This window comes from Equus przewalskii, chromosome 2 (genome assembly GCF_037783145.1).
Source record: "Equus przewalskii isolate Varuska chromosome 2, EquPr2, whole genome shotgun sequence".
Classification (NCBI taxonomy): domain Eukaryota; kingdom Metazoa; phylum Chordata; class Mammalia; order Perissodactyla; family Equidae; genus Equus; species Equus przewalskii.
The window spans coordinates 7,848,046-7,863,912 of NC_091832.1; the positions used below are offsets into that span (position 1 = coordinate 7,848,046).

A 15,867-nucleotide genomic window follows, 5' to 3' on the forward strand; every position below is an offset into this window, starting at 1 on the left:
TGACAGTGGGAAAAGATAAAGAGAAAAAATGATAAAAAGCACGTACAAGAATTAAAAGCAGAATAGACTCACCCAACAACACAAATAGTCCTATGTTAATTCAGACTCTGGAGGCACCGTTCTATTACCTCCACAGTATAATAAACTAATCTTTCTAATAATTTTGAATCAATAAAATGAGATGAAAATCTGCTCAGAAGTCAATATTTCAGTGATTTATGAGGGAAAGAGCGAGAATGAAAGAGGAAGGTTATGAAGTTTGAAAAAGGATACAGTTGAGAATCAGTCTTAGTAAGACACTATTACCAAAGGTAGTATACTGGAACAAAAATTGTTGACAAAAATGTTGTTAAAAATGTATATTTTACAAAGTTTTCTATCCAAAACTTATCTATTTAAAATAAATCCTGTTTAAAATGGAAAATTTCACTTAAATCTAATTGCAGTTGTACTTTCTACAATTGGATCCAGTGGATTCTCCCGTGATTTTAATACCCCATCTTCTTTAAGAGTCCTGTTTTTTGGGACCCCGTTGTTCCTCCATTATCCTGAATAGACCACTTATCAGTATCTATGACTTCAGGGCCCTCTTAGCACCAAGTCTACTTCTGTCACTTGTACATTTTTAAAAATATCACACTAAAAGGCAAGAAACTAAGATCCAGATGACTAGTGGAGGTAATGTTAAATCACACACATCCAAACTATACTACAATTAGCCTTAGTTAATAGATAGGAATTGGTGCCTTACTATCAATGATAAATGTATCATCTCTTATTTTGATTTGGGAGAGAAAGGTTAGAGTGGGAGCCCTGAACGCCTAAGGGAGAAAAGAAAGGTGAAAGGGGAATCACCAATTGAAGATAGAAAGGAGGACACAAAATATCAAAAACATACTTTGTTAACTTCAGCAGTTTTGTCAATTTAGCAGAACACTGTTGTGCTATATGAAATCTACCTTCATATGATTTATGAAATACTTCCAGAAGATCTACTGCATTATAAAGGGGTCTCATTACCTCAACTATCACTGGCCGCCCAGCTCTATGCTAAGCCTGTTTCTTCATCTATAAGATGGGAAGAATAATATTCATTTTCATAGAATTATTATGAAAATTAAGAACTAGTTTCTGGTCTGGCAGGTAAGGAGCTTAGAAGTCACTACACCTCACTAACAAATTAAAAAAAGCTGAACTGAAAAATCAACAACTTTTCTTAGATCTGTTGAAGAAGTAAGGTCACAGGGCAAATGCAGACCCCAAAATTGGAGAGACAGACAGGTGGATAGAGAAAGCCACAACTTACCAGAGCAGAAACCCATAAGCAGAACCAGTGCTGGGGCAGGAAAGCCTGAACTGTAATTGATGGACTGCTGGGGCTCAGTGTGGAGAAGTCTGAGTTACAAACTCCAAGGGAACTCCACATTTTTTAAAGTTTTATCTCCAGGAGCCCCACCAGGTCCTCATAGTGAACATGAGAAAAAAATCATCTCATGCTTCGAACAGGGGGAAGGGGAAAGGAACCATTTTGATATACGCCAGAGCATTCCATTTTTCCTAACAAGGCCTGCCCTCAGGAGAAACTATTTTGACAGAGCCAACCTGCTGGGGTTTTATCAGAGCCTAACCCATCGGAGGAAAGGGAAATACTCAAATCCAGCTGGGCCTAGCCTTCCACATGGGAGAAGGGAAATATCCAACTCCATTCCCCTCTTCCCATCCTGTCCCACCTAAGGGTGGGGGGACACACTGAGAAGCACTGAGAACTGCAAATTCTAACAAACAAACAAACACACACCACTATACGCCTATTAGAATAGTGAAAATCCAAATACTGACAACATCAAATGCTGGAGAGGACATGGAGCAACAGGAACCCTCGCTGACTGCTGGTGGGAATGCAAAATGGCACAGCCACTTTGGAAGACAGTTTGGTGGTTTCTTACAAAACTAAATGTACTCTTACCACATATGATCTAGCAACTATACTCCTTGGTATTTACCCAAAGGAACTAAAAATTTACATCTACCCGAAAACCTGCACACGGATGTTTACAGCAGCTTTATTCAACTGCCAAAACTTGGAAGCAACTAAGACGTCCTTCAGTAGGTGAATGGATAACTAAACCGTGGTACATCAAGACAATGGACTACTAGTCAGCAGTAAAAAGAAACAAGCTATTAGAAGCCATGAAAAGACATGGAGGAACCTCAAATGCATATTACTAAAGGAAACTTAAATGCGTATTAGTAAGTGAAAGAAGCCAGTCTGAAAAGGCTACATACTGCATGATTCCAACTACATGACATTCTGGAAAAGTCAAAACTATGGAGACAGGGGGCCGGCCTCGTGGCCAAATGGTTAAGTTGGCGCACTCCGCTTTGGTGGCCCAGGGATTCACCGGTTTGGATCCTGGGGGCAGACCTGGCACTGCTCATCAGGCCATGCTGAGGTGGTGTCCCACATAGCACAGCCAGGGCGACCTACGACTAGAACATACAACTATGTACCGGGGGGCTTTGGGGAGAAGAAGAAGGAGAAAAAAAAGGAAGCTTGGCAACAGATGTTACCTCAGATGCCAATCATTTTTTTTTTTAAACATTTCATTTTTCCTTTTTCTCCCCAAAGCCCCCTGGTACATAGCTGTATATTTTCAGTTGTGGGTCCTTCTACTTGTGGCACGTGGACGCCGCCCTCAACATGGCCTGACGAGCGGTGCAGTCCGCGCCCAGGATCCGAACCAGCAAAACCCTGGGCCACCGCAACGGAGGGCGCAAACTTAACCACTCAGCCATGGGGCCGGCCCCCAGATGCCAATCTTTAAAACAAAAACAACAACAACTATGGAGACAGCAAAAGAATTAGCAGTTTTCAGGGCTTAGGTGAAGGGACGGATGAAAGGTGGAACACAGGATTTTTAGGGTATGGAAACTATTCTGTATGATGCTATAATGGTGAATCCACGTCATTACACATTCGTCCAAACTCAGAGAGTGTACACTACCAAGAGTGAACCCTAATGTAAACTATGGACTTTGGCTGATAATGATGTTTCAATGTAGGTTCATTAAATTAAAAAAAAAAAAAAAAGTGCCTCTATCAAAATCCCAGCAGGCATATTTGCAGAAATTGACAGCTGACCCTAAAATCCAAATGGAATTATGAGGGACTAAGAAAAGCCAAAACAATGTTGAATAATAAGAAAAAAGTTGAAAAATTCACACTTCCTGATTTCAAAGCTTTTTACAAAGCTAGTGTAGTACCAGCATTAAGGACAGACATATAGATCAACAGACCATACTTGAAGAAGCCAGAAATAATCCCTTACACTTATGGACAATGGATTCTGGGCAGGAATGCCAAGACAATGGGGAAAGAATACTCTTTTAACAAACGGTGCTGTAACAACAGGACAGTCACATGCAAAAGAATAAATATGGGCCTTCCTTACACAACTCATAAAAATTAACTCAAAATGGATCATATACCTAAATATGAGAGCTAAAAATATAACTCTTAGAGGAAAATGCAGAAGTACATCTTTGTGACCTTGGGTTAGACAAAACTTTCAGGAAAATACAATCAAAACCACAGTGAGATACTACTTTATAGCCACTAGGATGGTTATAATAAAAAAAGGCAATAAGTTTTGGTGACAATGTGCAGAATTTGGAACCCTTGTGCACTGCTGGTGGGAATATCAAATGGCACAAGTGCTTTGGAAAACAGTTTGGCAGTTCCTCAAAAGATTAAACATGGAATTATATGACACAGCAATTCCACTAAGTGTACAACCACTTGGTGTATAACCAAGAGAAATGAAAACACATCCATAAAAAACTTGTATACATATGTTCATAGCAGCATTCATGAGAACTAAAAAGTGGAAACCCAAATGTTCATCAACTGATGAATGGCTAAACAAATGTGGTAGATCCATATAACAGAATATTTCACAATAAAAAGGAATGAAGTCCTGATACATGCTACAACATAGATGAATCTTGAGAAAACATTATGCTAAGCGAAAGAGGCCAGCCACAAAAGACCACATATTAGTATGCATATTGGTGTGCATCTCTCATGGGGAAATGCAAATTAAAACCACAAGGAAATACTTCTAAGCACTTATCAGAATGCCTAAAATAAAACAGACCGACAATACCAGGTGCTAGTAAAGATGTAGAGCAAAGAGAATTCTCATACATTGCTGACAGGAGTGCAAATTGGTGAAACCACTTTGGAAAACTATTTGGCAACTTACTTTGAAATGTGTCAAAAAATACAATGTATTGATAGAGGGATGGATATGTGTTAAGCCAAATATAGCAAAATGTTAACTACAGAACCTAAGTGGTAGGAACATGAGTGTTCAAACAATTCTGTTGACTTCCCTTTATTTTTGGAATTTTCTGTAATAAAATGTTGTAGGAAAAACTAAATATATTTCTGCTCCATACCCAGCAATTCCACTTCTGGATATATATCCAAAATAAATAGGTGATTATGTACACAGAAAGAATGTTCATAGGGGCTGGCCCTGTGGTGTAGTGGTTAAATTCAGTGCACTCTGCTTCAGCGGCCTGGGTTCAGATCCCAGACATGGACCTACACTACCCATCAGCCATGCTGAGGCAAAGACCCACATACAAAATAGAGGAAGACTGGCACAGGTGTTAGCTCAGGGCTAATCTTCCTCACCAAAAAAAGAAGAATCTTCATAGATTTATACAGCCAAAAAACTAACACAACCCAAATATATACATCAATAGAAGAATGGATTTTTAAAAATGTACATTTATACAATTGAATACTGCACTGAAAAATAACATGGGCTACTGCTACATATATATATATATATAACAATATAAATGAATTTGACAAACAATGCTGAACAAGTTATTCTATTTAAGTTCAAAACTGGGCAAAACAAATATGTGGTGATAAGAGGTCAGCACAGTGGTTACCTTTGGGGAAGGGGTAATGACTGTTGGAGGGTGTATGAGAGAGCCTTTTGTGGGGTTGGAAATAGGCTATATCTTGATGGTGGTTCTAATATGTAAAAGTTCACTGGGCCATACAGTTAAGATACTATTAATTGTACTGTTAAAGGTATACTCTTCATTGTATATAAACAATAAAAAGGTTTATTTACACACACACACATATATTACACTTTCACTGTACAAGATTATACAACTCTGTCTAAATTCATGCGCACTGCCTACTGATGATTATTCTTTCAGCTCCAAGCTCCGTCACCTAATCAGGGCCGCTCTCCTGCTTACGTTCATTTGTTACAGCAACATTCACGTAAGATTTCATTTGAAGTCTTCAAAAGCTAAAAAGTAAACCTGTGATTCACTGCCCTATCACAAACTGATCCCCCAACTTCAAAAGTCTACAACTGGGGCCAACCTGTGGCCGAGTGGTTAAGTTTGCGTGCTGGGCTTCGGCAGCCTAGGGTTTTGCCAGTTCGGATCCTGGGCACGGACATAGCACTGCTCATCAGGCCATTCTGAGGCAGCCTCCCACATAGGAGAACCAGAGGCACTCACAACTACAATATACCATGATGTACTGGGGGGCTTTGGGGAGAAGAAGAAAAAGAAAAAAAAAGTGTACCTCAAACTATTTAATACTTGATTATATACTATTTCACACTGAACTAATAAATACTTCATGTGTATACATTAATCTTGTCCCCTTAACTAAAATGGTTACTCCTTAGGGGTAAAGGACTCATTTCTCCTTTCCCCTCGGTGCCTAACACATACTTGTTGACTGACAGAAGAAACTAGGTGTCCTGGTTTTTAACCTTAAGCCTTGCTACTTACTCAGTTTACGGTAAAGTGCTTTTTCCCCACAAATATAATAATTAAATTGTTAGATAAAATTAAATGTAATTTTAACTAGTTGGGTCAGTTATTAAAGTCTCACTCTTCCTTAAAGCCATCCAGCTTCATAAGAATTCAGAAAACCTTAATAAATTTAGAAACAAATATATCTGGAATATTGCTTTCTTCATTCCCACTTTCAGATCCCTTAGTTACCTTACTGTATGCTCTCTGGATTAAGTAAGTAACAAGATAATTACTCAACTGGCCCCTGGGAGCACACTCCAGGTTGGCTATTTAATTAAAAGATAGGTATATGTGCGTTCATATTAAACCAAACTCAAAGTATTCTTTAATCAGCTAAAATAAGGAACTCTTCTAAGACTTCAAAAGCAACACACCATAAAGCCAACTTGAATATCAAAATCAAAAGGTCAGGCAGATTCCCCAAGAGCAGAAAATATATTTGGTTCTCCCTTATCACTTTACTTTTCAATTGCATGTAGCAATCTCTTCTGCTATTAAAAACACACATATTGGCTGTCTATAAACCAGCTTTTCCTCACATCTTTCACTCATATTTCCACTCTATGAGTCTCTAGTATCTCTACCACCTCAGTCTTTCTTTCATTTATGTCACAAGTGCAAAAATCCTGAATTCTGATGTTAACAATATCATAAATACTTGATAAATTCACTATGAAAAGTTACCGGTAAGGGATGAACTTCTGGAAATTTCTTACAGCCTATTTTTTAATAACCTATTTGAATACAGGACAGAAATACATCATCCCTAACTCTCTGCTTAAAGGCAGGTTAATACATAGAAGATAACTATATGCAGAAATGGCTTGAGGCAAGACGACAAAGAAATATAACATCTAATTCCAATTGTATTTACAACCATCCTCTTTTCACTCCCCTCCTCATTTCTAGAATTTAACTTGGCTGAGACACAATAAAAACAGAAGACAAAGAGAGAAAGAAGTGGCAAAAGTTGAATAAAAATGGCAGGGAGAACCTACAGTAGCCATTCTGTGACAGTTTTTCTACTTAGAAGAAAAAAATAAAATTAAGATCTTTAAAAGAAGAATCCCATTCTACCTAAAGTATTACATTAAGATTTTAAAAGACCTAAATTTTATAATAGAATATGGAGGTTTCTACAAAGTATTAACTAAAAAATATTTTAAGAAAGTCAAGTTCTCACATCTTTTTTACCAAGTAACTCATCACCCCTACCTTCTCAAGTTACCCTATAATTAGCTCTAGAATTAAACTCTGACACACACACTGTCCTATTCTTAAAGGTGCATACATTCTTAATGACAAAGAATCAGCCTTAATTAAAGGACATCCAGAGTGGGAGATCAGGCATAAACAAATAAATCAAAACTTTGCAAGAATGGTTATAAATAAATAAGCAAAGATATTTGCTTATTTATTAAAAAAAAATATCGAGGCAAGCTGAACAGCAAAGAGCAAAAACCAAACTCAAAAAAGATGTAGATTAACTTTCCCAAAGCTCACGCACTTCAGAAATTAAAAGTGATAGGACAAAACTGAATATGGTCAGATAAAACAGTTAATGTGGGAGAGAAAAACAGCAAAACCCTTTAAAGAACAAAGGCCAAATACCAAAGTGCAGGATTCTGAGAATCAACTTACAGAAGCAAACAACCACAAAAGTTCACACTCTTACAGAAAAACACGATAAGTGATTTTCACATTTACTCAAGTATTTGAGTGCCTGCTTTGTGAAAGGCATAGTTCTAGCAATGCAAAGATGGAATCATCAGACCTGGATTCTAGTAGAGGAGAGGTGACATTGTTATAAATAATTAAAATCAAATAGGAAGGGTGAAGTGTCCTAAGAATAGCAAACAAAGTGCTAAAGAAGTTCAGATTAAGAAGTTATTCATGTTGGGGGAGAACAGAGAAGGATTCATGACATGTGAGCTGGACCTTGAAAGCTAGAATTTACACTGGGAATAATAAGGGGAAGAGCATTCTGGGAAATGGGAACAGAATGAGCAAAGGCAGAGGCTGGAAAGCAGAAGGCATATACAGAATACAGCAAACTGTTAAGTCTGACTAGCATATAGGTTCTATACAAGACTACAAAAAGCTCGAAGAGTTTGTAAGGAGCCAGATCATGACTTCAAATGCTAAGAGAGAGATCTTCAGCGATGAGTCATGAAGAATCATTAAAGTGCAAAGGATCTGATCTGGATAGAATTTATCTTGCAGCAAGGAATGAAATGAATGGGGAGGAGAGGAGACATCAATTAGGTTATCTGGGAGGTAATGAGGACTCCAATTACGGTGGTGGCAGCACAGCAGTCACTGGGTGTCTACAATCTCTAAGGTGCCATTCCACTCCACTGAGAAATTTTTAAAATCTTAACACATCATTCTCATTTTTAAGGAAACTGTAATTGGAAGAATAGTAACTGTTAAAGCACCAAGAGCTAATTATTAAGGTAATATATGATTTCCAGATAAATATCATAAACAAAAAGTAGTGTACTTGTAGAAATCAGGAGTGAGAGAGAAAAAAAATGGTCAGGGAAGGCTTTATTAAACAGGTTGGAGGTGATCCGTCCCTCAATGAAAAGGTAGAACTTCAAGAGGGGAAGGATAAAATTTCACACAAAGGGAACTTTTTTTTACTAAGAACAAGATATGTGAAATACATTTTGAGGCAATTTCCACCTAAATGGTAAACAAAATGCCAACATAGAAAAAAAATCTTCAATTACCTGAATTTAACCTCATAAAGATATCAGAAAAACAAGGTCTTAATATATTATTATAGCTTCAAATGCTTAAAAATATTTTATTATATTCTAGATTTTTAAAGGAGGGGGATTATTTTACTGAGTTCCATGGGGAGACCAAGTCTTTTTTTTTTTTAAAAAAAAACGCATCTTGAAGAAAGCTTTACTCAGTAACAATTTGAAATATCCAAAATTTTATGTTTTGGTATTTGCGAAAGAAGTTCCTCAAAACAAAATATAATCTGATAAACTCTCTTCCTAGTTTACATGTAAGTAACAACCAGGATTTGAACTCAATTCCACCTGACTTCAAAACCAGACCTACATTTGCACTCACTGCTGTATTAAAAATAACTTATTTTCTTCTGATTTTAAAATCTCAAATGTATTCATCACAAAGTGTAGATAGGACAGGAGGAAGAGATTAGTAAACCTCCAACTATATAACTATATAGCTACTGCAAAACTGTAAAGTGACTTTTCTCGTTGTTCAATGAATATTAAGCTCTTTCTAACAGAATGCCACTCATGAATTAGCATACGACAAGTGAGGGTCTTAGAGTGACGGTGGTACCTCAACCTGTTCACGTATACGTTCCAGCCCTGGGCTACCTACCTGGCCCTCCCCTCTTACAGACCTTCATTCTCCAGCCTTTCCTGACTACCCTCCCTCTCACAATCCCTCTGACTGCCATTAGGGAGGATTCCATCGTACTCTTTGTAAACATTCAGGGAGGACAGAGTAGAGGGCATGCCAGATTTCTCTGTTTTTACCTTCTAATTCAAGAAAAGCTCTAACCTCTTCCCTCCCATTTCTTCAAGGACAAGGACTCAAGTACTTCCTCAAAAAAAGACATGTTCGTTATAGAATATATACAGGGTGGAAAAAAATCCTAAATTATTTTATCAATAATTATTTTAAACCAATTCCTATATTTAATATTATCGGGACTTGAATTTTAGGATTGACTTCTTAAAAATGATCCATAATAAAGGAAAAAAGGCACTAGGAATATGCATAGTTCTTATAAGACATTCAACTGCACTTGCGTCAAAACAAATATATTAATTCAATGAAAAGAAATCGATTTATTCAACCAGTAATTGAGCGCTTAACATGTACCAGGCACTATTCTAGGTTCTTGGGAAACCATTTTTTTAAAATTCCCTTTCCTCAAGGTGCTTACCACCTAGTGGAAAGAGATAGATAATAAACAATAAACATTGTAAGTAAACATAGTGTGTCAGAAAGTGATAAATGCCATGGAGAAAAACAGAACAGGGTAAGGGAGAATTCCAGGGTGTTGGGGCAGGTTGCAATTCTAAATAGGGTGGTCAAAGAGGGTTTAAGAAGGTGTCATTTGAGTAATGACTTGAAGGAGGTGAGGAAGTCAGCCACGGTGATATCTGGGGGAAGAGTACCCGGGCACAAAAAACAACCAGGGCAATGGTCCTGGAGTATCCTAGGAACAAGGAGGCCAGAGAGGCTAAAGGGAAGCCAGCTCGGGGAGAGTAATAGGAAAGGTGTCAAGAGAGGTATGTGTGGGGGCAGGGAGTATAGATTATGTAGGGTTTATGCAACACTGTAAGGAATCTGGCTTTCACCCTGAATGAAATGGGAATCGACAAGATGTTGAGCAGAGTGTCATGATCTGTTTTACCAAAACCACTGTGACTGCTGGGTTAAGAACAGACTAGTCATCAGTGGGTTAAGAACAGTCATGTGTTGCTTAATGACGGAGGTATGTTCTGAGAAATGTGTTGTTAGCTGATTTCATCACTGCGTGAACATCACAGATCTAGATCTAGGTCTGTGTAAGTACACACCCCCAGGCTATATGGTACTAATCTTATGGGACACCATCAGGTGTGGTCGGCCGCTGACCAAAGGGCACTGCATGACTGCGTAGGGAGGGCAATGGTGAAAGCAGGGAGACCAGTTAGAAGGCCAGTAAAGAAACCCAGGAGAGAAACATGTACTTCTTATAAACTTTGACCATAACGGTGCAGCACTTACGTTTAAGCACAAATAAATAAATAAAACAAATCTGTCAGATCCTCTTACTAGGAAATATAGAGCTCTCAGCATATATGTACATTGTGCAACACAAACAGAAAGGATATCTTTTAACTAATCATTACAGCAAAACACCAAGTGTTTGCCTTAATAATCAGCCATTCCCTTTATGAAATTTTTTTTAATCCTATTCCAGCTGAGACTATTCTTTAAAGAAATAAGCCAATATTCCTGCAGCTCTGTTATACACTATTTTTGAAGGAAAAAATAAGTTACTTCTGTTCACTGAAAATATAAATCATTTGCCTTGGATTGGTGCTTCTCAGATCATCTAAATTAACCATTCCTAAGAATTTATTTCCTTCAGGGGGACAAATTTTTTTCTACAAAAGTTTCTTTTTCTGCTCCCATCTTTTAAAGAAATTGTTTTCTTCCAACTGATACCAAATAGGCCTATTGGTATGTGGGTCATTCACCTCAGGAAAGGGCAACCACAAAAAACTCCCACTGTCACAAATAACATGTTTCAAAACATGTTCCTTCACGATACCCAAAAAACCCCTCATTATCATGTAGTCCTCCTGGAAAAGACTACTACAACTCTCATAAATTCTAAAGAGTTATCCTTAACACTATATTATCTAAGGATGAGAGAAAGAGGGCAAGAAGTCAAAGATACTCAATTTGCCTTAAAAGGGTCTAGGGAACATGGAAGGAGATTTTGAAAAAGTTCATACTTCTAAAAACATTTGCTCATGAAACTGAAATAAGCACATTATGAGGCAAACGAAGAGTGAAATATAAACAATTTACTTGCTTCAAAGATTCAGAAAGACATCCAGGTTTAGCTTGGATTTTTAAAGAGCCTTCCCCTGTGACGATTCTTTGTAAGAAATGGCTGTGTAAACTTAGAAAACACAATACTGAATTTAAATTCATTAATTCATTCAACATTTAAGTGCTTCTTATGTCTCAGAAATTGCTCGAAGCATTGGGGATACAGACCCTGTTCTCAAGGGCTTATAGTCTTCACTTATCGCAGTTACTGAGTGCCTACTGTAGGCCAGATGCTGGGGATACAACAGCAAGCAGGAGACACAGGTTCCTACCTGCATGCAGCTTACACTGGGGGAGGAGGGAACCGCCCAAGGATGAGACACACATCTAACTAAACGAGGATATTAACACTCAAGTGCTGTATGTGCTGCTTTTGGAAGTGCAGAGGGACGGGTGGTGGGGGAGGACACAAGCAAGGAAGCAATGGGGGGGAGAGAAATATAGGAACTTCAGATACGGGGTGACACAGGAGAGCTGAGTCCTCAAAGAGGATTAGATGTTCACCTGGCCAACCTTGGGGGAAGGGCTCCAAGCAGAGGGGGCAACTGGAGCAAAGGCAGAGAGGTGTGAACAGGCTGGTGTATTGGGAGGCCTGGAATACAGAACGTGAGAGAAGACAGAGAGGCTTCTGTATGACACACTTAAGATTGGACTTTACTGGTATATATGAAAACCCTGAAGGGTTTTATTCAGAAAACCAGCATATGTGATCAGGTTTTTCTGGTGTGATGAGACACTGGTTTACACAAGAATGAGAAAAGAATAACACTAGATAATGATGTCACCACATGAAACAACAAAGGAGACTGCCTAGTTAGAAAACTAAACCCCCTTTAGGAAAAAAATTAAGCCACTTAACCACCCAAGCCCTTTTGGAAAAAGTTTTTAATCAACGTCATGTAAAATCGAAAACATAGAGGAAACATTTTTATATTTATTATGGATTATAACATCTACATGTCTATTTTGAGGTTTCTCAAGAGGTCTTGGCTCTTTATTAATTGTGTAAACACATCTGGGGCTGCTTGACTGTTCAAAAAGCAATGAAACTATTTAGGAGGAAGTCTTTGATACAAAGGGAGACAAACGAGCAACAGAAGGTATTTCTCAAGTCAGGTTTAAAGGTTTCCAAAGTTCAAGATAATCAAGTTTTATTAAGTCAGCGCGATTAAAAGGTGTGTCATAGGGGTGGAGCAAAAGAAGGAGGGGTTAAAAATTAATATACACATATATGTAAACAAGTAACTCTTGATTCGCTGGGACTAAAATCACTTGAAGACCACTTCTTCTCCCAAGTAGAAGCAGAAATGAAGACCTACCAGATCCAATTAACACCGACAGACAGGTGAGGGAGAGAGCAGGGAGGCAGGAGAGGATGACCACATACGAAAATTTAAATGGGTCGGGGGCAACCACCCAACCAGAACTCATAATCCAGTTGGCGGTGCGATGAGAAAATCATCCCCAAACCTCACAGCTTCCACACATTCCACGATTCAGACATAAAGACAGGAAAATGTCACTCCCAAACTCGACAAGCGAACCACCAGCCACTGGCCAAAGCGATACTGATCACATACTCGGATCCCAGACCTCAAGGACAGAGGGTACCATCCCCACATCATGCCTGAGGGAGAGGTGAAGGATCCCCCTTATTTTGGGAGTGGGGCGCAATCACCCTCGGATCCAGCCCTAAGGGGGTCAACCCCCCCCGCCCCGCCAGGCCTTGCCGAGGCCAGGGGCAGTGACAGCCCCGAAGCCCCCTCGATCTCGCCTGGACCTGCTTCCACTCCTCGCACCCCCTCCTCCCCAACACACACCCTCCCCTACCTGATATGGCGGCGGCGGCTCCTGATCCGGCTCCGTCCCCTCGCCAAAACTAGCCCGGTCGGACTGAGACTCGTGAAGGAGGGAGATGTCATCCGAAGTGGGGGATTTGAGGCAGTTCCCCATCTTCCGGGGCTGCGGTGTGTGATCTGGGGGAGTAAGAAAGCAGTGGCGGGGTCGTCGCACGCTCCGCGGTCAGCCTCGGTCGGCGAGGTGGGGTCGGGCGGCAGGCCGGGGCTCAGGCGGCGGCGGCTCCCCCGCCCCCCGGCGCCGCCGAAGGGCCGCTCATGCCAGCCCCCGGGGGTGGGGGCTCAAGGCTGGGCCGCGGGCTCCGCCGGGGTCGCGGCGGTTGCCTCCTGCGAGGCGGAGATGGGGGGGGGGGGGGGCGGGGAGACGAAGCACTTCCCCACCCCGCCCCCCCGCGGGGCGGCGGCGGCCACGGAGCTGCTGGGCCTAATCCAGGTCAGGAGGGGGGGGCGCGGCCGTCGCGGCTGCCTCAGCTGCTGCCTCAGCTGCTGCCCCTGCCGACGCCGGAGCCGCGGCCGCGGGCCTCATCCTACTCCGCCTCAAAGCGGCGGCGGCGGCCAGAACGAGGCCAGCTGCGGCCCTGCGTCACGCCGCTGTGCGTGCTCTGGTCCCGCCCCCGGCCCCGGGAGGCGTGGGCAGCTCCGGCGGCGCGGCCGCACCCCCTGCACCCCCAGCAGCTGTCCCTGGGCTGCGTCAGTCTCTGCTTCTCCGTCTGACAGTTGGCTGGGTGCCTGACTCCGAAACCTCCGTCGGGTCTCCCCTGCCTGCCCACGTACATTTCTCCCTCTCGGCGAGGCTCGGCTCTTACCTGTGCACTGTTCCTACAGTCTTCTCACTACCCTCTGCCAAGTGATCTATTTATAAACGCATATCTGATTGTATAACTCCCATGGTTAAAATGTTAATTGGCTTCCCCTTTATCCCTTCAGAATAAAGTCCAAGCTCACTAATGAACCTTCCCTACCTCTCTAATCACTTCCTTGTCCTCCTACATCACAACCGGACAGATTCTTCCTCCAGCTGTGTACCTCGGAGTGTTCTGTTTCTTTCCCCCCGCCACGGTAGTCCAAGCCACCATCATCTCTCGCCCGCGCTACTGTAATACCCTCAGCTGTTCTCCTTGCAGTCACCATTGCCCCATTCAGTCCGCTATTTGCACAGTTGAATTATCTTTTTAATTGTAAATCTGATCATGTCATTGGCCTGTGTAAAACTTTAATGGCTTCCCAATACTGTTAATGACTATTAATTCTTCAATGGTTTACAAATCTATCTCCCCCAACTCATTAGCAGCATTGTCTCCTCGCCTATTCTAAACTTTAGGCTGTCTAAATAAAGTACTTTCGGTTATCTAGAAGAATGTTCCCTCTGGCTGAGGCCTTTGCCTGTATTGTTTCTCTAACAGAAACTCTCTTCTCTCCGCTCCCAACCTTCTACTTCCCATCAGGCTAACGCTTATTCCCATTTATCCTTCCTGGACTCAACTTCATTTCCCCTGGGAAACCTTTCCTAACTCTCCAGTCTGGGTTAATCACCTCCTCTGTGCTCAGTCCGTGAGCTTTTCTCTGTCACAGCCGATCAAGCTGAATCATCTGTCCTTCCTCTGTGCAAGCCTGGCACATAGCCTAAGGTAGAGTAGGCTCTCTTGGTTGAATGAACAAATAGCTCAAGAAGCAATGTTTGCAAAGGAAGGAAACAAGAAACACGAGAATGCTCCTAATAGTCATTCCTTCAACAAGAAGACAAGTGGGTCTTGACTCCTTTTCTTTTGTTCACCATTTAACTGATTTTTTTTTTCACCACACCCTCTGCTAGGCACTAGGGAAACTGATTTACCAGACCTGGCTTGTTCCTGATGGAGCCTGGAGTTCAGCTGGGAAGACAAGTAAATAGATGAGTCCTTCTCCCACCCCTCATCAGAGGTTTTTAGAGGGCCCAGAGGAGAGTGATTACACCATTTGGGTGAGAATCTGAAAGGATTCTTAGAGGTAGGAGAGCATTAAACTGGTACGGACCTGAGTGCTTTAACTTTGAAGTCCCTATTCTACAAAATAACTATCTTAGGTAGATGCATTCAGATTCCATTTTAAATATAACCTTTTTGCTGTATGCCCTCGTCTCCAAGACTTGTCTTTCCTCCCATTAATAGCTCCCACCTAAATAGGTGTAACCCTAATGCCGTGTTTATATAAGAATCTTTCACACAACCCCAAGAATCATTGCTTCATTCTCTAGCTTGGAAAAGTGAAATTATTGGATCCTTTGGGAGGAAAATTTCAGGTATTTGCATTTTTTCCTGCATTGCTGTTTTGTTTGACTCCTCTGAACTATTGCGATGGCGTTTTAAGGAAGTCCATGCCTCTGCACCATCAATCCATCCTCCACACTACAGCCAGGAAAAATGTGATAAGAGAGCATTCATAGACTTCTGGTTCAGAAATTTAGCATGGCATTAAGGCCTTGCACCATTTGGTCCCGTCCTCATCTCCCATATGACTCTGACTCCAACCAGTCATCCTCCACTCCAGCCACATCACCACT

At 41.1% G+C, this 15,867-nt stretch overlaps 1 protein-coding gene across 1 annotated transcript in view; it reads right to left on the bottom strand.

Annotated features, from left to right (window-relative positions):
* The window catches only part of RNF11 (ring finger protein 11), a 39,231-nt gene extending 25,195 nt beyond the window's left edge, over positions 1–14,036 (bottom strand). Inside the window, exon 1 of the mRNA XM_070609686.1 lies at positions 13,303–14,036. Coding sequence (XP_070465787.1) covers positions 13,303–13,425 — 123 coding nt within the window. The 5' untranslated portion in view covers positions 13,426–14,036. The remainder of the gene's footprint in view (positions 1–13,302) is intronic.
* Between the last annotated feature and the right edge of the window lie 1,831 nt (positions 14,037–15,867).